A 24,510-nucleotide genomic window follows, 5' to 3' on the forward strand; every position below is an offset into this window, starting at 1 on the left:
GTCTATCTGGTAGCTGCGTATACCAATAATTGAACGGAAAAACTATTTCTGTCTAACCTACGCGTTTGAGTCATCGGTGAAGATCTTTATATCATGTTTCGGGCACGATCCATTTATTTCATTGCGAAACTCATAGAACTCCTCCTTTACGTTATCGGGTTTGTCGTTTGTCGGTGCATATTGATCAAGCTGTAATTGATGAATCTGTCTTTAATTCACAACACAAAACAGTCACTAAAGGACCTCCGCCTAATAATGCACTTGATCTGTATACTGCCGCTCCAAGCATTACTGTCCCAGCGTCCATAAGGTTTGCCTAGAATATGGGACAGTTATGCTTGGAGCGGCAGTATACGTATGACAAGTTTCCTGTTATTGTTCCATTTCGTTCGCCTGGGTCGATGCCGGTTGTCTCGAATTGTGCTTATTTCTGAATTATTCGTAGTAGGATGCTTTCAGCATATTGCCATATTAGGGGGCCGCCTTAGTGGATATATGTAGCTGGCGATAAACCGTATTCCATAGGTCAGTCATCCGCTCCGAATTAGACGCAGTTATACGCTGCCCTACTTGGAAAATTAGACCATTACGGAAACCCCTTCTCAGTTAGCCAAAAAAATTAGACCAAAATTTCCACTGGGGTTGGGACCCGATCTTTACCAAGGTTACTTGTATTCCAGTTAGCACCCCGAAGAGTTTGAGGACGTTCTCGCTGGAGGTGACAGGTCGCAGCGGGCCTTGATTTACATTTATCAAAATTTGCTAACCAATCTGCATTTTTGAATCCATTTACTCATTGATTAAAAGAATGCAGGTATTTTTTAATATTTTGGCTTAGAAAGGGGCTCCGCCGAGCAAAATGTCTGGGAACTTCTGCTCTAGATCAAGATCAGTTGCAAAAAATTGACAGAATCTTCCCGTCCCAATATTTGCTTCCGTGAGCCTAGATTATTTTGATGTCTCAAATGTGAAGGTTTTTGTTGAAAGTTCGTAACAATCAGGCAATTTAACTATCTGCTGTTAGAATATTGTTAAAACTGATGTCTTGAAGGAAAACATGCTGCACAGGCTCTGTGGTGCTCTGAGCCATGCTTGAGGGGCTGTTCCTAAACCACGTAGTCATTGCGAGATTAGTCTGCGATTTGCTTATGTAAAAGAATTTAAAGCGATGCGCAGATAATAAGAGAAAAATAATAAATAAAACTAGCATTGCATCGTAATTTCTGATATTCACCCTTACATTACTAATTCTTATTATATAAAATCACCGGCAAGATAAAAAAAACAGACAGGATCTGGAATATCGCTGAAAGATGGCTAATCTAAAAAAATGGGTCTAATGATGAAAAATTATGATCGTGATTAAATCGAAACAGCACTCAACTGCTATACTCAAAGCTTTCAATTAACATTTCATAGCTACTCAAATCTGCTTTTCAATTGTTCGGAATATTTTTAGTTCAATAATACGCAGAAATAACGCTGTTTTTATTCAACTCAAGAATTTACTAAATCATTGTTAAAAAGAAAAAAAAATTACAAATCTGGGTGATGTGACGAGAAAAACACAGTTTTAGATATCTGAATGTTCTTATAGGAATAAAACCTTTTTTTTTTTTTTAAGGGGGGATTTGTTAGTAGCTTAAGTATTTATGATAAATATTAGTAAATAATGAGTATGTGTGTCCAATCACAAATGGTGACTTCTCAACACTGTTAGAAATTTGTAATTTTAATTGTTAGGATTTGTTTGCTTTCGCAATTAGGACTTATCATTCGTAGGGATTTAAACCTACTTGTCAGAAAAGGGGAAGTAAACTTACAACTAACTTAATTGCTAACTTATTGGCTATAAAGAGAGCTTATCGTAGCAATTGAGGATTGCAACGATTTTTGTCGAAAATTGTTAATAATTTTATTTGACATAGCTTCTAAAGGTTCAACACCAGTAAGTCTATGTAATTCGAGTGTACCAAACCAAGGAGGACGCTTCAAAATCATTTTCAGAATTTTATTCTGAATCCTTTGGAGCGTTTTCTTCCTTGTTGAACAGCAACTTGACCAGATCGGTACAGCATAAAGCATTGCTGGTCTAAAAATTTGTTTGTAAATCAAAAGTTTGTTCTTTAAACAAAGTTTAGAATTCCTTTTAATGAGAGGATATAAACATCTCGTATATTTGATGCACTTGGCTTGTATACTCTCAATGTGCTCTTTGAAAATAAGTTTTTTATCATAAATTAGTCCCAAGTACTTAACCTTGTCGGACCAACTTAAAATAACCCCATTCATCTTGACAACGTGATTATTGTTTGGCTTGAGGAAAGAAGCCCTAGGCTTATGCGGAAAAATTATCATTTGAGTTTTAGAAGCATTGGGAGAGATTTTCCACTTTTGCAAGTAGGAAGAAAAAATATCTAAACTTTTCTGCAATCGACTGCATATGACACGAAGACTTTTTCCTTTTACGGAAATGCTTGTGTCATCGCAGAACAATGACTTTGTGCATCCTGGAGGCAAATCAGGAAGATCTGAAGCGAATATGTTGTACAGGACTGGACCCAAGACTGAACCTTGAGGTACACCTGCTCTGACAGGAAATCTATCAGATTTTGAATTCTGATAGACAACCTGCAGAGTTCGATCAGTAAGATAATTTTTTAAAATTTTGATTAGGAAAATTGGAAAATTAAAAGTTTGCAATTTCGCAATCAAACCTTTATGCCAAACACTGTCGAATGCTTTTTCTATGTCTAAAAGAGCAGCTCCAGTGGAATAACCTTCAGATTTGTTAGCTCGTATCATATTAGTAACTCTGAGCAATTGATGAGTTGTGGAATGCCCATGGCGAAATCCAAACTGTTCATTTGCAAAAATTGAATTTTCGTTGATGTGTGACATCATTCTGTTAAGAATAATTCTCTCAAACAGTTTACTTATTGAAGAAAGCAAACTGATTGGTCGATAACTTGAAACTTCAGCTGAGTTCTTATCCGGTTTTAAAATGGGAGTAATTTTTTGCATTTTTCCATAATTTGGGAAAACATGCAATTTTGAAGCAGCAAAATTTTCACTAAAAATTCCATTGTGCTCTCAGGGAGATGTTTGATTAGTATATTAAAGATTCCATCGTCACCAGGTGCTTTCATATTTTTGAAATTTTTAATAATTGATTTAATCTCATTCAAGTTAGTTTCAATTATTTCTGCAGGTAAAAAATTCTGGGAAGAAATTAAATCAAATTGACGTGTGACTTCATTTTCAATTGGACTCACAAAATTCAAATTTGAGTTATGAACACTCTCAAACTGCTGAGCAAGTCTTTGAGCCTTTTGTTCATTGGATACAAGAAAACGTTCACCATCTTTTAAAACTGGAATCGGCTTTGAAGGTTTCTTAAGAATCTTCGACAGCTTCCAAAATGGTTTTGAATATGGTTTCAATTTTACAACTTTAGTCTCAAAATTTTGATTTCTCAGAAGAGTAAATCTATGTTCAATCTCTTTCTGTAAATCTTTATAAATAGTTTTAAAAACAGGGTCACGAGAACGTTGATATTGACGTCTGCGGACATTTTTCAAATGAATTAGAAGTTGAAAATTTTCGTCAATTATTGGTGAATCAAATTTCACTTGAGCCTTTGGAACAGAATAATTCCTGGCATCAACAATCAATATTCACTTCGTTTTGCAAATCAAACTCATTATTGAAATTTCTCTCTATATGAGTTTTGTATCTTTCCCAATTAGCCTTGTTATAATTAAAAACAGAGCTCATAGGGTTTAAAACTGATTCATGTGATAAAGAAAAAGTTATTGGAAGATGGTCAGAATCAAAGTCAGCATGTGTGATCAAATCACTACATACATGACATTGATCTGTTAGCACCAAATCAATTGTTGAAGGGTTTCTTACAGAAGAAAAGCATGTAGGACTATTCGGAGACAAAATAGAATAGTATCCTGAAGAACAATCATTGAATAAAATGTTGCCATTGGAATTACTTTGAGAATTATTCCATGAACGATGTTTAGCGTTAAAATCGCCGATTATGAAAAATTTCGAACGATTTCTGGTGAGTTTTTGTAAATCACCTTTAAAATAATTTTTGAGCTCGCGTGTGCATTGAACTGGTAAATATGCTGCGGCAATAAATAAAATCCCAAGTTCAGTTTGAACTTCAATTCCCAAAGTTTCAATAACTTTCGTCTCAAGATGGGGAAGAGCACGATGTTCGATTCGGCGATGAATAACAATTGCAACTCCACCGCCGGAACCCTGAATCCTATCATATCTATGAACCACGTAATTGGGATCATATTTTAATTTAATGTTAGGTTTCAAAAATGTTTCAGTAATAATTGCAATATGCACATTATTTACTGTTAAAAAATTAAAATGCTCATTCTCATTGGCCTTCAATGAGCGAGCATTCCAATTTAATATTTTAATTGTTTCATTTAAAATCATTGCTAAATTTTAAATTAGAAACAATTTTAATAGTAAAATTTGTGCCTATTTGAATGGCTTCAAACATTGATTTTGCCTGCAACATGGCGTTCATAAGATCGAACATTGCCTGTTGCAAAAAAGAAAGTTTACCTGCCGTAATAAGCCCCAGGCCGTTGACATTAGAAAAAATATTTTCGGCAGCAATATTACCTGGAGTAATAGGTGTACAATTATTTTCTAGCGTGTTTTGCTTACCCATATTAACGGTCATTTTCGAACTACCAACACTAGGCGGTATAATGTTCGAACTACCTGTAACCTGTGCATAAGTTAAACGGGTATGCAAAGGAGTAGGTAAACTATGCGTCACTGGTACGCTTGGAGAATTTTGTTTTGAAGTTGGTTTTAATTGAGAAATTGAATTTTGTTTACCTTGCCTTGCCTTAACAATTGCTAAACGGACTGGGCATTGATAAAAATTTTACATATGGTTGCCGTTACAATTCGCACAGCAATAATTTTTTTACTCTCTTTCACAGGACATGTGTCCTTTTTGTGAGAAGAGTCTCCACAATTAAGACATTTTTGGTCCATGTTACAGAATTTGGAACCATGGCCATAACGTTGGCAAGTACGGCATTGGGTGATATGCTTTTCACCTCCGCCATACTTCCTATAAATTTCCCACTTTACACGCACATTATACAAAGCATGTGCTTTTTCAAAAAATTTTAAGTTGTTAACCTCATTGCGGTTAAAATGAATTAAATAGTTAACAAGGGAAATTCCAGTTCTCTGACTGTTTTCGCCTCGTGATTTTTGTTTCATTAGAATTACTTGGGTAGGGGCTATGCCAAGTAATTCTGTTGAAGTAAGTTTGATCTCATCAACGGTTTGATCGTTGGTGAGATCTTTCAAGACAACCTTGAACGGCTTGGCGTTCTTGGTGTCATATGTAAAAAATTTGTACATCGTGTCAATTAAATACTGAACAAGACGATCACGACCCTTTACTTAGTCGGCTAATAAGCGACATTCACCTCTACGGCCAATTTGATAGGTAACTTTAACGTCAGAAACAAACGTTGAAAGTTCCTTTTTGAATATATTAAATTCAGAAGAAATAGTTACCACAATAGGTGGAACTTTCTCCTTTTTTAAAGATTTTATATTTTGTATAGTTTCATTATTGGTAACTTCCATTTCACCAGCTTCATGCTCAAGCAAAATATCAAAAGGATTGTCACTACAGACACTCGAAGTGTCAGAAAGAGATGCCTCTCTTTTCCTCCCCGCAGCGATGCGAGGTTTCTTTTTCCGTCCAGCCATTTCAGGTGATACGAAAAAAGTTAAAACAAATGTTAAATTCAAAAGTAGGTAGTCTTGAGAAAGACTGAACTTTCAGGTAGTCTTTAAAAGACACATTGACAAAACACAAACTTTGAAGCTATAGGCAGTCAAAGACCAGTCCACAAGCAACCGAAAAAACGTCTGATCTGTAGGACAGTTCAAGACGCACTGAGGAATAAAACCTCTAAACTACGAACACAGTAATCATAAACTAAAAATTTCAAGCCCAACCAAATTTACAAAAACTTTTTGATTTTTTATGTCTTTTTTTTTATTTGTTACCCAATAGGCATATTTATTGAATATTCGTTAACAAATAGGTACATTTCAAGTGTAAACTTTAGATTGTTTGTATCTATCGCACTACTATTACTTACAATATAATCTATATTGTGGTGCCAGTACTAAACTGGAGTTCAGAAGTCAGACTTCCAAAATTTCTTCCGACTTTACATACACACAGAATAACTGCGTGTTCACACAACATGGATTGCAAGAATGATTTCAATGTATTTGTTTTTATAAACAGGATATGTGCAGTGTAGCGAGAACACCAAAAATAAACATCGGGAGTGAGCCTGACTGCCAGTTTATCAGCGACGTTATGATAATATTTATTTAAATGCACAATATATGGATATAAGTTTCTAGATTTTAGTTTTCACCATTTTGGATATTCTCGTCATTGTCGGTTTTACGCTATCTGAATACGTTACTCTTCGTCAACTGGTAAACACTTAGCGATCAACTGCAACAGTGATCACCCGCGGGCACTCTGTTAGCTTATGCTCCAACGACAGTGGTCGAAGGCCGAAAAAAACCTCCATTTTCCATGTCAATATTTTTGAGGTTTTGCATTTTCCGAAGATTCTCAAAGTGTAAATGACCTTTTCCCAAAGTTTCATGGCAATCGGTTGAAATATCAATTTTAAATCGCACTTTGAATGACGCTATATCAGGCAATTTCGATGATTTTCATGTTTGAAATCACAATTTTTAGCTCAACTTCAAACACCTGAAACTTCCTCAGTTCTGATCCGATTTTGATTCATCAAGTTACATTATGAAGAAAAATTTGTGTACTTTTTGGTTGGTTTTCAAGACTTTCCAAAAATATAACCAATTTCTCAATTGAGGTAAAACATACTACCGGGATGCCAAAAAAACATGTGTTTCTAATTTCATTTCTACCGTACAATCTTGTGAAACAGTTCGGAACGATCGGATAGCCAACTATCAATGGGAAATTCATTGTAATTTTTAGAATTTTGTGTCCCGTTTTGCAAATCGTTGCTCATAGGGAGATATTTTGAAAATAAAACTATGGAGACGTATGGTCGTCAGTTGTAAAATATTTAATTTCATATATTTAAACAACATGATTGACTGGGAAGTATACATGAAGTTTTTTTCAGTATTTTCAAGCATTTTTATATAAACTTGTAAACCGCTTTCAGTACTGCAAGATGTATAAGAAGAGAATAAATTGAATTGATGAGAAAAAATATATCGTCTTTTATATTTTCAATGACGTTGAAATAAACTACCATACGATCTCATAATTTTCCTTAATAGGCCTCTAACTTGTCGCAGAAAAATCTTAAATTGGTCAAACGGCTTGAAAGCTAAAAAATTTTTAAAATAAAATAAATTAAATTATCACGATTCTTGCACCATCCTAATTCAAAAAGGAGTACCCTAAGAACCAAACAAAAAAATGCGATTCTAAAATTTTTCGATGAAGAACAAGTGTGGGAACCACCCCAATATTCATCTTAACACCTATATCCTTCCCGTCGCTTTTATTTCGCTCTTCTCATCTCTTTTAACTTCGTACTACTCGTCTTAATCAAGAGGTAAAATAAAACTAATTTTACTTAAAAAAGTAAAATTTTACAATTGAACAAAAAAGAGCAATGAGATGAATATAGGTGTTGAAATGAATATAAGAGCGGTTCTCGTATCAAAATTTTAAGCAAGATTAAAGCAAAAACAAAAATCTGATCATGAGAAAGGTCTAACGGCATTTTAAGTGCTTAAATTGCTATTTCCAACATTTTCTGACATCAGAAATGAGTTCACCTCTCCAAAATTATAATAATATGTAATTTCCAATCATATAAAAAAGACTTTCAAGTTTTTTCCGACTTTTGTTTAGAAACCTGCCATTGTGCAATGATTTGATCGTTGGTGAGACCTATCAATACGACCTTTGAACGGCTTGGCGCTCTTAGTGTCATATGTAAAAAATTTATACATCTTTTCAGTTAAACACTGAATAAGACGATCACGACCCTTAATAGAGTCGGCTAATAAGCGGCAATCGCCTCTACGACCAATTTGATAGGTAACTTTAACGTCAGAAACAAACGATGAATGTTCCTTTTTGAAAATATTGAATTCAGAAGAAATAGTTACCACAATAGGTGGAACTTTCTCCTTTTTTAAAGATTTTATATTTTGTATAGTTCCATTACTAATAACTTCCATTTCACCAGCTTCTTGCTCAGGCAAAATATCAAAAGGATTGTCACTACAGACACTCGAAGTGACAAAAAGAGATGCCTCTCTTTTCCTCCCCGCAGCGATGCGTGGTTTCTTTTTCCGTCCAGCCATTTCAGGTGATACGAAAAAAGTTAAAACAAATGTTAAATTCAGAAGTAGGTAGTCTTGAGAAAGACTGATGGGAAATAACTTTCAGGTAGACTTTGAAAGACACTGACAAAACACAAACTTTGAAGCTATAGGCAGTCAAAGACCAGTCCACAAGCAACCGAAAACACGTCTGATCTGTAGGAAAGTTCAAGACGCACTGTTACAGCGTGATACGATTTCACGATAACGGTACTATGACAAGTTCGGCAGTATAACAATAAAATTAAGAATTATTTTGAATAGATAGATTTTGCGTAAACAAATCCCTACATAACCCCCAATCCAATTCCGTAGTCTACTTTTGTTTGACGAAATAAATAAATAAATCTTCTATTAAGTAGTACCACATCATCAATGTCCTTTCTAATATCCTCAAGCTACGGCAAAGATGGGCGTGGCCAGCAATGATGACTATCGGGCCTACTTCATCTTTGGATTAGTACAAATGTTACTCCCAAACATTGTTCTTTCTACAATCTGAGTTGAACTGATAGGCATCAGTCTGCAATCTACGAAATATACCGTGCTTACGCTACGCTACGCAATAAAAATTACAAAAGTTTACCTAAAAGCAAGCGCACCGGTGAGTTGCCATTTGAGTTGCTATTTTCACAACGCGAGCCGTTGCTATTTTGGATAGCAACCGATGTTCGCACCGGTCGTTGCTATTGGGGATTTCCAATTCATTACTTATTGTTACGTAGGGGAGAGGGGTGGTAGTAGACACAGTTACGTAACTGTGATGTTGGCTCGAAATTGGCTGTTCAGCGTTATGTAATTTTGGTGGGGAGGGGGTCTGATTTTTAGCGTTACGTAATTTGTGTACGACACCTAACCAATTTATCTGTCCGTCAATTGTTTCCGGAATGATCTGCGTGCTTTCTGCTTCATAAAATGTCCTCTTTATTACAAGCAACTCTGTTGTAACTTTGTGGATAACACAATTCTGTTGCAGGTTTCTTCGTTTGTGCGTGCATGGATTTTTTATTCTTGTATGTTTAATTAAAGTAATTGCGTTAGACCGTGGCACGTTCCACAACGTTGCCTTCAATAACTATTGAAAAAACGCGGAAATTGTTCTCGAGTATTTGGTTGATTCTAGTGACGAAGGAAATGATTTCGCGGAACAAATGTTTTTATACGCGAGCATTGAAAATATTTTTGTAAAGATTCGGAGTGGCTCTCAGCCTGGCAAACGGTAAAATATTGACCGCCATGCTGAGGAAGTTGCCATCCAGGGTTTTAACAATTATTTTTTTTTTTCGGAGACACCGGTCACCGATGTAGATGTCTATACCCGATGTAGATGCGAAAAATGTTTTTTTATTCAACAACCGGACGCAGCGGGAAAATTAAGACTTATATGCCTTCTAGAGTCAGCAGCAATAGTCGGTAATACTCCCGAGCAATTCGCTCAAACCTTCCAGGTTTATTGGAATAATGACATGGTTGACCAATCTTGTGAGGACTTGAGCTTTATGCTTCGTGTAGATTAGAGTGCCAACCAAAATGGTCATATCGAATTTCAAAAAAAAAAAACTATAAATGTTTACCCGCCCGAAAAAACACCCTGTGCGAAATTTCAGCTCAATCAAAATTAAAATGAAGTGGCTCACTGGTTCACGTCGTTACTTGCGTCCTACGACGTGTTTAAGGTGAAACGGGACGTGGTCGCGATCAACTCGAATTTTGCAATCTAATTTTCTCTTGATTTATGAAAACTACGTACATGAAACTTTTATTAATTGTTTTCACAACTGTTGCATGCCTGAAGTAGCAATATGAGTGCTGTTTATTTAGTGGAAGCCGATTTTTTTACGCTCAAACTACAAAAGTAGAAAAAACTCTAACCTCAAAATTGTATAGGAAAAGACCACAATCCCGTTTCACCTTAACTAAGGCAAAGCGCTTCGTCTTCCGGGGCCGACCAATTATGTTCGAAACACTCATTATTTTCTTAATATTGTTACGAACATTTACTATCGAGCACAACAAAACAGTTTGACATTATTCATCAAATAGCAACGATGCGGCACGTTGCTATCGCGTTGCCAAATTTAATAACTCGCTACTACCCGAGGTGAGGGTTGCTATTTCCCAAACCAACATAGCAACGCCTAAAGGCCTAGAGTTAAAGTTTGGCCGACTGAATTTCCGTCGATCTGGCAGCCATTCTAAAATGTCAAAGAACTAGCAACATTGCAAAAAATAAAAGTCATTACATGACTACTCGTATTTTCAGTTTCATAGTTTTTTGTTTCAGTTTGTTTTGCTACATATAGTAGTGAGAAATGAAGTGCTGTTTTCTATTTTGTTCAAATCGAAAATCACGAAATTTTGAAAATTTTAGATTCCCCATTAATAAAAATCATCGCTGAAAATGGCTTGAGTTTTGTGAATTACCGGAGGATTTTTTAATAACAGAAACGATACGTCTTTGGCGTTTTGAAAATATCAATCCGAATAAAAAAATGTTTTGCAGTTCCACTTTAATCACGATGATTTATGCTTCGCGTCGGAGAATAAGGACTAAAAGTTACCGGGACCTGTGTATAAGTTTGTGGCTCAGTGAGACACCGGATAATATGTCGATTGATTACGCTCAATCCAAACAAGCTACATAATGTCCGTTCAAAATTCCATATATCACCAACAGCCGTAGTAACACAGAATCTCATCACATATAATCTTATGTATGTGATCTCATCCAATTGTCAACAGTGAGGAAAAACAAAATTAAAAATTAATCAGAAGCAAAAGATCAGAGACGATAGAAAGGAGGTCTATGGCGTTATGATTTTTGTAACCATTTAAAAATAAAATATCGTAAAGATTTTTGGAATTCAATGTTTTGTTTTTTGTTATATTCTAGTTTCATTTCTTTTTTCGCATTTTGCTATTGCTTAATCACAATACTTCCCATTTACTAAGACAAACTTGACATGCCAAACATTCTTATGTTCGATTGGAATAAGTTTTGACAGTTCGATTGGAACTTTTTAGTGACAGTCGTCCAAACTTTAACTATAGGGCTTTAGCAACGCCCGGTGCGGTTGCCGCGTTATGGTGGGAGTTGCCAAACTAGCTTTAGAAACTTCAATTTAGCCACTGGTGGGCTTGCTCTAAGCAATGCGATCGGTCGGTTTGAATGATTGGCATAGTGTCTTTGGCAAAGTTGTAGATATCAATTTAGAAAATATGAGCTTCTTTTGATATCACACCTTTTCGTAGGTCATTCGAGGTTCTCTAGCAACAAGTATAAATTCATTGAAATGCATAATCAATATAACACAATTCATTTTTGACAAAATTCAAATTCAAAATAACTGTGAAAAGGTCACATTTAGGAAGTTCATCCCTATAAGCTCTGTGATTTGAAATGTAAAAAAAACGTTCCAATAAAAATATCTTGAAAAATACTGATTTTTTTCTGAAACTTAACCTTTGATTGAAAATTTGTCTTTTATTTCTACACATTTTGGACTTTTTTTACCAGAAGTTTAAAAGTTTAAGTTTCTTTGAAATAAAAAAAAAAACATTAGAATAAATTAAATTTCAGTGTTTATTTATGATAATTTTTGTCAATTTCAAGTTACATAAGCACTCCTGGAGTCATCTGTATCTGCATCTATAACATTCAGGGATTCAGTGCTTTGCATAAAATAAAATGTGCCAGTAAAGGTTGAAAGACAGAGACATAATAAAGCAATTCGCTAGGAAAAAAAAACTAACGGAAAGAAATTATATTGCAAATGTTTGAAAAACTTTGCATTCGTTACACCAGCAATTTGTTCGTCGCATTTTCACAGATATGGTTGAAAAGCTCTATATGTACCGTTAATGAACCATAATCATTAAGTCGGTTCAGTCGTATAAAGCACGTTGGCGATTTTTCTAATTCATATAATCACACACATGCTGCACGCACAAATTTACTCATTCGTGGAGATAAAAAAATCAAAGAATTTATAAAATGATCGCGTGTTTTTGCGAGAATGGCATATTTAAGGCATATGTGTCGCCGCGTGCTTTTCTATTGACAAACAAGTTGTGAGCATTACAGCATGATGGGACACTGTCTAAAAATAAATCATCTCCAATAATCAGTGCCCAATTTAGATCTATTGGAACTGGAAACAAAAATCATACTGTATTAAGCGTTCTGGTCTTCTCTCTCAGCATACTAGCTGGAGTGTAATGATTTCTCATCGTCTGAGGTTCTTGATTTTTTGTTGTGTCTACGAAAATGAACGCGTTTGCGCATTAGCTTCGACGTTTTCTTACCGAGTTACGGAGAGTAACGTTCTAGAAGAATAAATTTAATATATGTTAGTATCCATATGGTAAATTTTGATTTTTCAGTTTGTAATGTGCAGTCCTGTAACACTTAGTACACCACCTTTCACCAGTTACACGAGAGAAGCACTTTTTTATCTGAACGAATAAAACGGATTCGAAAATAGAGCGAGAGCGAATCACCACACATCTGCTATGCATGTAGTATTTTTTACTGGTCTTCTCGGGCACTGCAGTTGAATAGTTTCATACCTGCGAGACGGTGACGTGTGTCCTTGTGCGAAAACGGTGCAAAAATTTTCATTAATTAGCAAATCAACAGCGATTCCTAATAGGTGTCAACTTTCGTTGTTCTCTTAGCCACACGTTTGACCAGTGTTTGATTAAACAGCATTCAGCGTGATTGTAACCCTCACGGAAGCCGTATATCATATGATTGGGATTTTTCAGCCGGAATTGACCGGCAATTACAGAGGTAAAAATGTTTTTTGGATAGAATTCATTTTTCATCGCATTTTCTTATTAGAAACATGTTTGGAATGTTATCATAAAATATCTTCGCAAGTGTATTTGTTTATATTTATTGATGTTTTCATCTTGTCTCAAATTTTTATTTGAACACTGCAAAATTCTTTTTTGTTGTTCTCATCAGAGAAAAGCTGTTCTTTCCCTCAGCAAGTTAAAATTTTTCAATTGAGGTTAGCGAAACAGTGTTACATATATATAACAACTCAATGTTAAAAATTGTGCGTGTTTGTTTATATTATACTTCAAATTTAATTTCTCAACAGCGACTTGACCAATTTTCACGCTTCTTGTGTTTGGATTTCCGGAGGTTGATCATTTGTATTTTGACAGTATACTAATTTTTCAAAATTATGTATAAAAATGTGTTTTCGCTTTTAAAATATTACTTGAATATATTAAAAAAAAATCAAGTAGCATATTTAGTTCACACATACTTCAATATGTTTGAGATGTTACGATGTTTTTGTAGTTACATTTTCTTAAAATTCATTAAAAAAATAAGAAGATACATGTTAGTTTAACAAAGGTGGGCTTAAATAAGAACTAATAATTTACAAAAAGTCCAACCATTTATATAATTGCCGAACTTTACTGAAAACCTAAATTGTCGGAACTTTACTGAAAACCTAAATGATCAAACATGTAGAACATGCTACAAAGGTCGCTTATGTATGAATATTCACTAATATCCTTTTTTCGCATCAAATAAGTAGCGTTAAAAAACCATGTGAATTTCTCAATTAGCGTAAGTTTGGAAATCCGCGTAAGAAAAACTTCACTTATAAAACAGTTTTTCAATTCACCGTCATAAGTAGCAGTCCGGGAAACAACTCACTTGCTCAATCAGCTAAGTTTTAATAGCAGCGATTACGGACAGCATACATCTGACTGTCGATATCATTCGCACTAATCCCTATCAAACGCAGGCAACACGCGAATGGTTAAGTTATGCATTGATACTTTACTAATATAGACTATATATGGAAGCATATTTTAGTGAACGTTTACTCAATATATTTCGGTTAACACAGATTTTTCGAATCACCGAATTTATTAATTCTCATCCAAAGCTTATGTGAAAATCATATGTAATCATATTTTTCGATTAATGATTTTGCAGTTTTTTACCGTGCGTGTGTACATATGACGGGTGATGACAGCTTGGGTAGCATTTTCATTTTTGTCCCTTTTGATTAAAACATTCTTAAGTCAATTACACTGGATTCTCTTTTTACGCGATTGATACGTTCGCGCAAAAAAAGAATCGCGTAAAAAAAATCGCGTAATTTCGAACAAATCACGTAAAAAAAAACCGCGTAATTTGAAGCAAATCGCGTAAAAAAAGATCGTTACAAAACCTTTCGCAAATCGCGTAAAAAAAGTTTCGTTACAAAACCTTTCGCTATGTGATAAGTGTGTGTATGTATGTCTATGTATGTGTATGTGTGTGTATGTTTGTGTGTGTGTTACATAAACAATATTTCTTATGTCACACATCGCGTAATTTCAAGAAAATCGCGTAAAAAAATCGCGTAATTTCGAGAAAATCGCGTAAAATAAAATCACGAAAAAAAGTCGCGTAAAAACAGAATTCAGTGTATTCACATCAGAAAAACGTACTTGATGTGTCTCTTATTTATAACGTGATTTTTTATAGCAGTTAAGCCTAACATAAGAATAAGCACGCATGATGTTCTTTTTGGATTCAAAATTGTAAAATTCTTTTACAGAAACACCAGCACTCAAAGGAGCACCGCTTTCTCCCCTTTTACGGAGTTTAAGTGGTACATTGTGCATGATTTCTCAACAGCGTAGCATAAGTCACAGGTATGTTGAAACAAGTGATTTTTGAAATTATATTAGACATCTGTCACAAAGTTAATTAATCATTGATTACAGGACTTCAAAGTATTCCAGCAATAGACATCGGAAATTACAACCGTTTAGAGAAACGTGAACTAACTGCAGTCATATAAAAATAAATTAAACCGCAAACAACCAAAACCAAAACGAGATCCGTCTACGCTAACATTTTAGCAAAAGGTGATTATAAAAGAGAAGCTTCAACAGTAACTATAGGATAATACGGCATCTGTTACAGCTATATTAGCCGTGTCGAAACCCAACCAATCATTTGTAAAATTTGGCACTGCCTGAAAGTGTAACATTGCTGTAGTGCATATATGCTAGTGCGGCGTAAAAAATCCTAAAATATTGTTACTTCATTCTTAAAGCTAACGTTCTATTTTATTTTTGTTGGTTCTAGTTTTGCAAAATCAGCACACTCTACCGTATCTTGGTTTATATTTTGAAGTTCCATTTGAGTGATCGTATTTCTTTGTTTTGTTTTTGTTTATTTTTTATTTCCATTTCACATCCTCTAATGTAGATTCTCGATATTGCTGCATCATAAGTATTCGAATACGCCGATTTCTTACGCAGTTTCCGCGGAACTACGTTCTTATAGCGGCATAAGTAGAACACTTACAGTCACAAGATATAGCAAGCGCAGCGGAATATCATTGCGCGTCAGCAGTATACAAGAAACCACAACCAATATACAAATGCTTTTGATATTATCCGAGATACTACTACAAATCGAAGCAGGAGCTTTTATCAGCACCAGTGTCACCGTAAACCATAACAATTGCGACCATAAGCAAAGAGAGTGCGTTCATTGGGAACACACGCAGAACATCCCGCAACAGCAAAGACAGCAGCAAATGATTTTGGCCAACAGTTAAAGTCACTAGACGGCAAATCGACCGAGTGAAAAAACAGACCGCATCGCGAATCTCGGAATTTGAAGCACCATTAAGGCGCTGTGTGAAATAACATACGGTTTTTAATTTACAGTAATCGCTACGATTAAATGTAGGTATAAACTGTAAAGTTGATTCTAATTTGCGTATAACCTAATGTTTTAATTTGATTGACAATTGCTCATTTTCTTTTCTTCGAATAGAGATCTGCAGCATCACCATGGGTACCGTCAATGTAAATCGCAATGTAACGGATGTATTCTACCGCTATAAAATGCCAAGAATCAACGCAAAGGTAGAAGGCAAAGGCAACGGAATTAAAACAGTGATTGTAAATATGGCTGAAGTCGCGCGTGCTATCGGACGTCCAGCAACTTATCCGACTAAATATTTTGGCTGTGAGTTGGGAGCGCAAACTCAATTTGACTATAAGGTACGTACTCTCGTTTCAAGAGCCGGATTTCTTTTTTTTAAACTATGATTGTTTATTTCAGAACGAACGCTTTATTGTTAACGGTTCTCATGATGCAAACAAACTGCAAGACCTGCTGGACGGATTTATCCGCAAGTTCGTGTTATGTCCTGAATGTGACAATCCCGAGACCGAACTGTTGGTATCAGCCAAAAAAGGAACAATTTCGCAAGGATGCAAGGCTTGTGGATTCCATGGTCCTCTTGAAGTCAACCATAAAGTAAACACTTTCATTCTTAAAAATCCACCGAATGTTAACCCGGCCAGTCAAGGTGCATCACTGACCGAGGGAAAGCGCAGCAAACGCTCCAAGAAAACAGGAGAAAATGGTGATGATTCAACAGCTCATAACAGCACAATGAATGAAGCAGACACGACTGGTGCAGCGGATGAAACAATTGAATCACAGGTTGCAGGTGATGATGGTGACGATGACGTAAATTGGACTGTTGATACCTCCGAGGAGGCGGTTCGTGCCCGCATGCAGGATCTTACTGATGGAGCAAAAAACATTACTGTTTCTGATGACTTTGATAAAACAGAGAAGGAACGATTAGACATTTTCTACGAGCTGGTTAAAAAGAAGCGTGACTCGGGTGAGTTGGACAATGTGCAGACACATAAGGAACTTGCAACTGAAGCCAGTCGCTTAGATATCCACGCTAAAGCACCGCTGGTTTTAGCTGAGCTACTTTTCACTGCTAACATTATTCAAGAAACACGCAAACATCGTAACTTACTGCTCCGTTTTACTCACAATGATGTTAAGGCCCAAAAGTACTTCATCGGAGGTTTGGAACAAATTTTTTCTCTGCATGCTGATAAGCTTATGGATAAAGTTTGTGGCATTTTCAAATTTCTTTACGATAATGACATCCTTGAGGAAAAAGCTATCATAGAATGGTCACAAAAAGTAAGCAAAAAGTATGTCTCGAAGGAAGTTGCAGCTCAAATACATGAGAAAGCTAATCCCTTCGTCAAATGGCTGCAAGAAGCAGAAGAAGAAGAATCGTCTGAGGAAGAAGACGATTCGGAAGTCGAGATCGAGTACGATGATCGTGCCAAAGCCGATTCCCTTCGCAAGGAACCAGCCAAGCCGGAAGTGAAAAAGGCGACCAAACCGGCCGTTGAAGACGAAGAAGGTGACGATCTCAATATTGACGATATCTAAGCAAAAAAATTCCCTTCCCCCTTGAATAAAAAAATTAAACCAGATTGATTTTCATTTCAAAATTAAAAACTACACAAATAAAACATTTCAATCAAAAACAAACCACAATCAAGTACACTATTCCAAATCACCGCGAGAGCGCGTAAAGTAGATTTGTAGGACACAAACCAGATAAAATATAAATCGAATAATTGACATATAACTCTATTACCACACTTAAACTCATTGGCATTCGTTCATAAGAAATGTTACTAAATTGGTCAATTCTCAATGAGCCGTAATGGAACGTGAAGATTTAAATTTGTTCGATATAGGTAACACTGCAATGCTATCGGTTCAAAATATTTATGTATCGTTAGTGTATATTGATTGGAATCGTCTCGAGTTGTCTTCATGGGATCAATGTAACGGATAATTCCTTTTTTTGCGCTGAATATTGCCTATGTTTCTATGAACTAGTTTATCCAAAAAACTGCAATTGAATTTAAAGCGCTTACAAGCATAGACTGCTAACAAGCAACATAAAAAGCCAACATGTTTTTGGATTGAAGAAATGAATCATAATACTAACAGTACGGATGTTATTGTAAACAAATTATGTTCAATAAATACACAATTTTGGAAAATGCACTGCAGTGCGTAGAAAGTAGTAAACATAGTACTGAAAGAAATGCCTAAGTATCCGGTACAAAGCGAACCCATTAAGATTAACAGACATCGAAGTGTATTATTATCTAGTGTAAGCGTGTTTCTCAGTCTTGACAGCAAGAGTGTTTTAAATCGAATTGTCTGTCACTTAGAACATATTTGAAATGTTTTGATACCTGGCTGTCGAATCTTCATTCATTTTGAACCCTACATTACCCACAATAAAGTTTCTTACCATGGTAGTTATAAGAGTGGCATCGAGCAAATTTTGATTAAAAAAGACGAGTCGAGTAACTCCAGTCTTTGTCGAGTTGAGTTTCAGAGAAGTTTCAAGAAAGCAACTCAGTGGAGGAACTACTCAACTGAAATTCAATCGACCCCATCTTATGTTATAGGCCACATTACTTAATTACTTGTTAGGGTAGTAGGGCCTTACTTGGTTACTTGACTTGACTTACCAATTTGAGTATAACAGTAGTCGAGCCGAGAGAATTTCAGTTGCTCTTGACTCAGCTCTCATCAGCCAAGCAGTAATTCGACGTTTTGCTAGACTGGCACTGAAGCTGACTCTAAATACTCGACTCGTCTTATGTCATGGGCCCCATAATATCAGGATTTGAGGCGAACTATCGTCGAATTAAAAAGGATTCGGAAAATGAAAACTAGGACTGTAATATCCAAAAAAGTTATAAATCGTGTTACCTATATAAAAGCCTGTATTGTTGCCGATTATTCATTACATAAAACATCGGAAAAGTTTGATTTTCCACGCCTAGTTATTATTGATATCAGTATAGCGTAATGTCATACGTATTATAAATTTCAAAACAGCGTAGTCTCCTGATTTATTATTTTACGTTTCGCCAATTAACATCATTACTTCACTGAATATACATTGAACATTGGGTACCGTTTTATAGTTAACGCATATGAGCTGTATATTTTCAGGGAACATATTTTTCTATCTTTATAACAGTAGGTTGTGGTGCTGTTCCCAATTACTTAACAAATAAATCTAGTCTTTTGGCTTTGATTACATTTTATAGCAATAAGGGTTTTGTTCAACGGCTGTGTAATGGTTTTGGATTGTTTCTACTTTTACATATAATGCCTGTTGTCGTACTCGTAACAAACAATGCATTCTTTATATCATTACATATAGTTTTTGATACACTACACTTACAATTAAAAATATATCCAAATATGTTGTATACGTGTATATTTGTTAAAAAATGAAAGCTCTTTTACATTGATATTCACACTTTCGAATCGAAAACAAGTTTTAAATTCTCTGTTCGGCACACTAATTCCTCTCAATCTAGATACGATTGCAAAACGCGCTTGAATTTGCGAGAAGAAAAGACAAAACAAATACCCGGGATAATTCAATATCCATTTGCCCTTTGGCAAACTAAAGTCAGAGACTCACAGAGCAAGAGGAATGAGTGTGCACAATTTTTACAGATTTTCATCAACACTGCATTTATGGTTTTTGACAGCTAACATGTTGCTGGAGAGGTGTCCAGTAAAAACAATCGCTCGTATGTACTTTATATTACAACTAACGAAATTTATCACCTGTTGCATTGCATTAGTACCGTAAGAATTTATGTAACTATATTTTTTGTTAGTGCTAACCAATATTGTGTTATTCAAAAATCGCCTTGGAAGCTAGCGACTTCATTAGTAAACATGAAATCGGTTCTTACATCAACAATTTCATTTCAAGATTTTCAATCGTAACATACTTTGGAACGTTCATTTACGCATATCCTACACATCTACATCTATGACTAGCGAGTGCGAAAGAATGATTTTAAAATATGCGATAATAATTAATAAAGTATACAAGGTAATTCTGTTTGTTTTTTTTTTTTCTAAATTAGGCGGTTTTAGAAATTTAGATGTGCACCTCGAAATCGTGTTATGAACCTGGTTGTTAAACAAAGCCAGCAAAACAAAACATTCACATCATTTCAGTGTTCGTTCTTACATAAGCGATCTTATCTCATTATCTTTTGATTGGGAGGATTTGAGCCCGTTGGCTGTTCCATTACAGTTGGCATCAGTGTTTAGCTTTTTTTTGTTGGAAGTAAAAACCTTGGAATAAAAAAAAACAGTAATATGTCCCATTAACTATGCTTTAAAAACCATTTAATAATATACCTTGATCGCTCCTCTAATCATCAAGCGAAACCAATATAATTGAGGTAAAAATAGGGCCAGAATGCTTATTTTACATCCACGCGGGAGACGCCATAACGCCTAAGACGATAGGCATAAGATAAACAAAATCAGACATTTTATTCTTATCCTAGTTCAACTTACTTCGAAGAAGGGTAGACTGATAACTTGGCTGTAATAGTAGCAGACGTACGGCATCAAAAAAACTCGACACCAGAAAAATGTGATCAACATTACCAGCCCATTAACTACATATACTTTACTTTCTTTCAATCCCATCACGCTTAAGATACTACGGAATGACACAAACGGTGTTGAGAGTTCCATCATATACATAAAACTGAAAACGCAGTCTCCTAGTCCACCGCGAAGAAACTACCGATAAATAAAATAATCAGTGGTTAGTATGTAAAAAATTGATCTTTAGATTTGTGTTATTCATTTGGCGGAATAAACTGACTTTCTATATATAGGTGTTTCTTCAATATCAATTCTATCATCCGCCAAATGTTTCGTATCTAATCAAACTAACATTTTATAAATATACATAAACATACCGCAATTACAGCCAATCCATATGAACCGATAAAAAGATGATGAAAAACCATCAGTTTGTGAGTAAATATATACCGTGCAAAGCTCGGTGTTCCCAATTTACTAGATAGTAAAATACTGAGAGTGCCATTGCTAATGCTTGGAATGTCTTCTAAGGCTTGTACAGCTAATCTCTCATCAGAGTTGAAGGATAACATATCTGAATTATTTGGTTTTTCAACATTCGCTACTGCTGCTGCCGCCGCTACAGTGCCGTTACTATTTGTGACAATTAGGCCAAGCGTAGCCTTCAGCTTATTAGAGGCTTCTGCTGCATACACCTTGTACATAGACCAAATATCGTAAAAGAAATAAGAGGCTGCAAACCATGCATAAGATTCGGACAAAAAATGAGAAGCATGCAAAAAATTTCGCGGACAGGACCATCGACAGACGAAGAAACCTGCAACACAGGAAAACATCGCCTGGACTGCTGAAACGATTCTGAAAATGAAAAGATCAATTCTTGTATATTGTTGTTATTATTATTTCCTTGTTATATAGAGTATCGAACGTTTTGCGGGAATTTTTTGCATAGGTCTGCTGCAGAAAACCTGCCGAAGAAACCAACTGCCGACGATGTTCGTTACCCTAAGGCATTCATTCTGGCAGTATATTTTCTTCCTCAAATACTTTTCTTTTTCCGACTCTAAGCAAAGTCATGCTATTTTTAATTTTAATTTAGGGAGTAAATGTAGTAATGAAGATAGAAAATTAAACTAACTGAAAATATGATTGTAGAAACTACGAAAAATATAGTTCAGCAGGTGGGACTCGAACCCACAACTTCCAATCTCCGGTCAGATGTGTTCCCGTTACACCACCGCAGAACGTTAAAGACGTAGTTCTAGAATCGAGTTTTGTATCGCTTATCCAATTCTCGCACTTCGTACATTTACTCAGTAGAGACTATTATTTATAGCTGGCTATTGTTTCAACACCCTCAGTGGAAGTTGGAATGACTTCTCAGTGTGAGAGATAGAAACGTGCCAGTAAGTTGCCATCTCTACCAGCAGCAACATCGACTTGCGTCACAAACATTTTTACTTTTCTTTTTCCGAGTCTAAGCAAAGTCATGCTATTTTTAATTTTAATTTAGGGAGTAAATGTAGTAAATGTAGTAAATGAAGATCGAAAATTAAACTAACTGAAAATATGATTGTAGAAACTACGAAAAATATAGTTCAGCAGGTGGGACTCGAACCCACAACTTCCAATCTCCGGTCAGATGTGTTCCCGTTACACCACCGCAGAACGTTAAAGACGTAGTTCTAGAATCGAGTTTTGTATCGCTTATCCAATTCTTCCTCAGATAAAAAAAAAACACTAGTTACTTTTTACCGGACTCCGGAATTTACGCGGTGTTTTTCCTGTGTACATTCCGGAATTTGCGCCATTTTTTGACGCTGATATCGAAATTTAGGAAACATACAACGAATAAAACAGTTCGTAGTTAAAGAAATAATCTCCAACTCAAATGTTGAATGTTGGTACAAAAAAAAAACGACGGCTACAAACAAGTGACACTAAAAGTACTTATTTTTCAGCTGCAGTAACAGTGTTCGACATAATTGTACGGTTCAAATAAATAGAATACTTACTTGTTAGTAATATCAAGCACATCAGAAATCCTCAATCGATATCTCTTGACAAAGTTGAGTCCAACGCTTGTCCGCAAAATAAGTTTATTTAGAAACTCAGTTAATGCAATGAAGTACACAAATCCTAAACTGATAAGCAATGCCCCTTTTTGCACAGTTATACGATCAGATGGCTTTAACTCCCATAAACTGCCGCACGCTAAACCAAAGGATCCTAGTGAGTATAACAGCGAGAAGATACAACCTTTAGGGTCTGTTTTTGCAGAACCACCCATCCTGATGCAACAGTATTGGTGATGATAAAAAAATTTAAATTAGTTGTAAATGCTTTTTTTGATAAGTCACGATTTTGAATGACAAATGCTTGCTTATCCAAATGGTAGACGGTTTGTGCACAGTTGGAAGCTGGAAGTTAACAAGTATAACTAATGTTATAAAAGAGTATGAACATATGATTATATTGTTAGAACAATGCTAAACTGCAAGAATTGGATTGAATTGCAAACAGCATCAAAAGCGATCATAGCAAAATTCACAATCAATCAAACAAAATGTCTTTTAATCGTATGTTACGCAATGTAGCTGAACTTAAAACAGCAGTCAATTTGTAGAAAATTACAATGAACTAGTGATTTATGTTACCTTCAGAACAGATTTTCCAATTCAAAACATTTTGCGTAGTGAATAAATTGATTTTATGATGAATAACTGGCAATTTTTTTCGTCATCAACACCACTATTTTACAAACTTTTTTGATTTTTGCGTTTTGTCACTCCTTTGTTTATGTCGTCAGCAGGGTTGCCATTTATGCGGTGTAATAAACAGATACGCAAAGAGTGAGGTCGAAAACTCTAAATGAACCGTCAACTCGAGGCTCCAAGTGTGCAAAGTAAACAAACTCATGTGTGTTACTTTTCGTACAGAATGTGTGTTGCAATCAGTATAAATTTTGTGATGCACGTGCAATTATAGTTTCAACACAAAATGTGTTCGTCATGCTCATATACATGATGACGATGTATTGTAAATTGAATATTTGTATGAACAAGCTTCGAAACTCAGTAATATATCCCAGAGTCTATGTGTATATAGAGTTCCGCAAAGAGAAAATCTATCGTTTCGGAAAAACAGTTTTTGTGCCGTTCGTTGCCAAGAACTATACAGTTCTGTTTTTCACCATGCATAAGCGAATATAATTTTTTTTAAATTATTCACAAGGTACACAGTTTTGAAACATTACACTGGTGATGTTTTGTCAAATTTAAGTGAACCAGTGTACAGGTTTAATGTTGGATTAAAATGTGTAAGTAAAACTTCGGAAAAACACATATTCTTTATTACGCTCAATTACAACACTTTTCATCCACTCCTAACAGTATCACCTTGTTTATTTACATTGCTCGATTGGTACCCTCGTTTGACACTGATTTGGTTCCTTTGGTTTCATTAGTCAGCCTATACACCAGAGAGACGCCGAGACACTCACCGTTAAGGCCACTGTCAACATCAAAACGGATAACGGCAATGCAAAATTATACAGCTCGCCCGTTTTGATGTTGACAGTTGCCTTAACGGTGAGTGTCTCGGCGTCTCTCTGGTGTAGCGAACCTATACATTAGAGAAATGACAAGACACTCACCGTTAAGGCAACTGTCAACATCAAAACGGGCGAGCTGTATAAATTTGCATTGCCGTTATCCGTTTTGATGTTGACAGTTGCCTTAACGGTGAGTGTCTTGTCATTTCTCTAATGTATAGGTTCGCTACTCTGGTGTATAGGCTGACTAGGTTTCATC

General features: G+C 35.5%; 2 protein-coding genes across 5 annotated transcripts in view; one reads left to right on the top strand and one right to left on the bottom strand.

The window, feature by feature from the left end:
• LOC129724432 (eukaryotic translation initiation factor 5) overlaps window positions 1-18,316 on the top strand; it is a 43,398-nt gene extending 25,082 nt beyond the window's left edge. Inside the window, exons 1-6 of one of the 4 annotated variants that reach the window (XM_055679339.1) lie at window positions 12,895-13,041; window positions 13,114-13,228; window positions 15,012-15,108; window positions 15,181-16,155; window positions 16,247-16,476; window positions 16,538-18,316. In XM_055679339.1, coding sequence (XP_055535314.1) covers window positions 16,264-16,476; window positions 16,538-17,686 — 1,362 coding nt within the window. In that variant the 5' untranslated portion in view covers window positions 12,895-13,041; window positions 13,114-13,228; window positions 15,012-15,108; window positions 15,181-16,155; window positions 16,247-16,263 and the 3' untranslated portion in view covers window positions 17,687-18,316. Of the gene's footprint in view, window positions 1-12,894; window positions 13,229-15,011; window positions 15,109-15,180; window positions 16,156-16,246; window positions 16,477-16,537 lie in introns of those variants that run through there. The other 3 variants (XM_055679336.1, XM_055679337.1, XM_055679338.1) reach the window with 3 other exon arrangements.
• A 711-nt stretch (window positions 18,317-19,027) lies between these two features.
• LOC129724434 (ceramide synthase) lies at window positions 19,028-23,937 on the bottom strand. The gene is made up of 6 exons (XM_055679340.1): window positions 23,356-23,937; window positions 22,714-23,118; window positions 21,076-21,556; window positions 20,663-20,893; window positions 20,501-20,599; window positions 19,028-20,434 (listed from the first exon to the last, which is right to left on the bottom strand). Exons 2-6 carry the CDS (start codon window positions 22,986-22,988, stop codon window positions 20,324-20,326), a joined length of 1,197 nt encoding a protein of 398 aa, XP_055535315.1. The 5' UTR covers window positions 22,989-23,118; window positions 23,356-23,937; the 3' UTR covers window positions 19,028-20,323.
• Window positions 23,938-24,510: the final 573 nt, after the last annotated feature.

Source organism: Wyeomyia smithii, chromosome 2 (assembly GCF_029784165.1).
Source record: "Wyeomyia smithii strain HCP4-BCI-WySm-NY-G18 chromosome 2, ASM2978416v1, whole genome shotgun sequence".
NCBI classification, from domain to species: Eukaryota; Metazoa; Arthropoda; class Insecta; order Diptera; family Culicidae; genus Wyeomyia; species Wyeomyia smithii.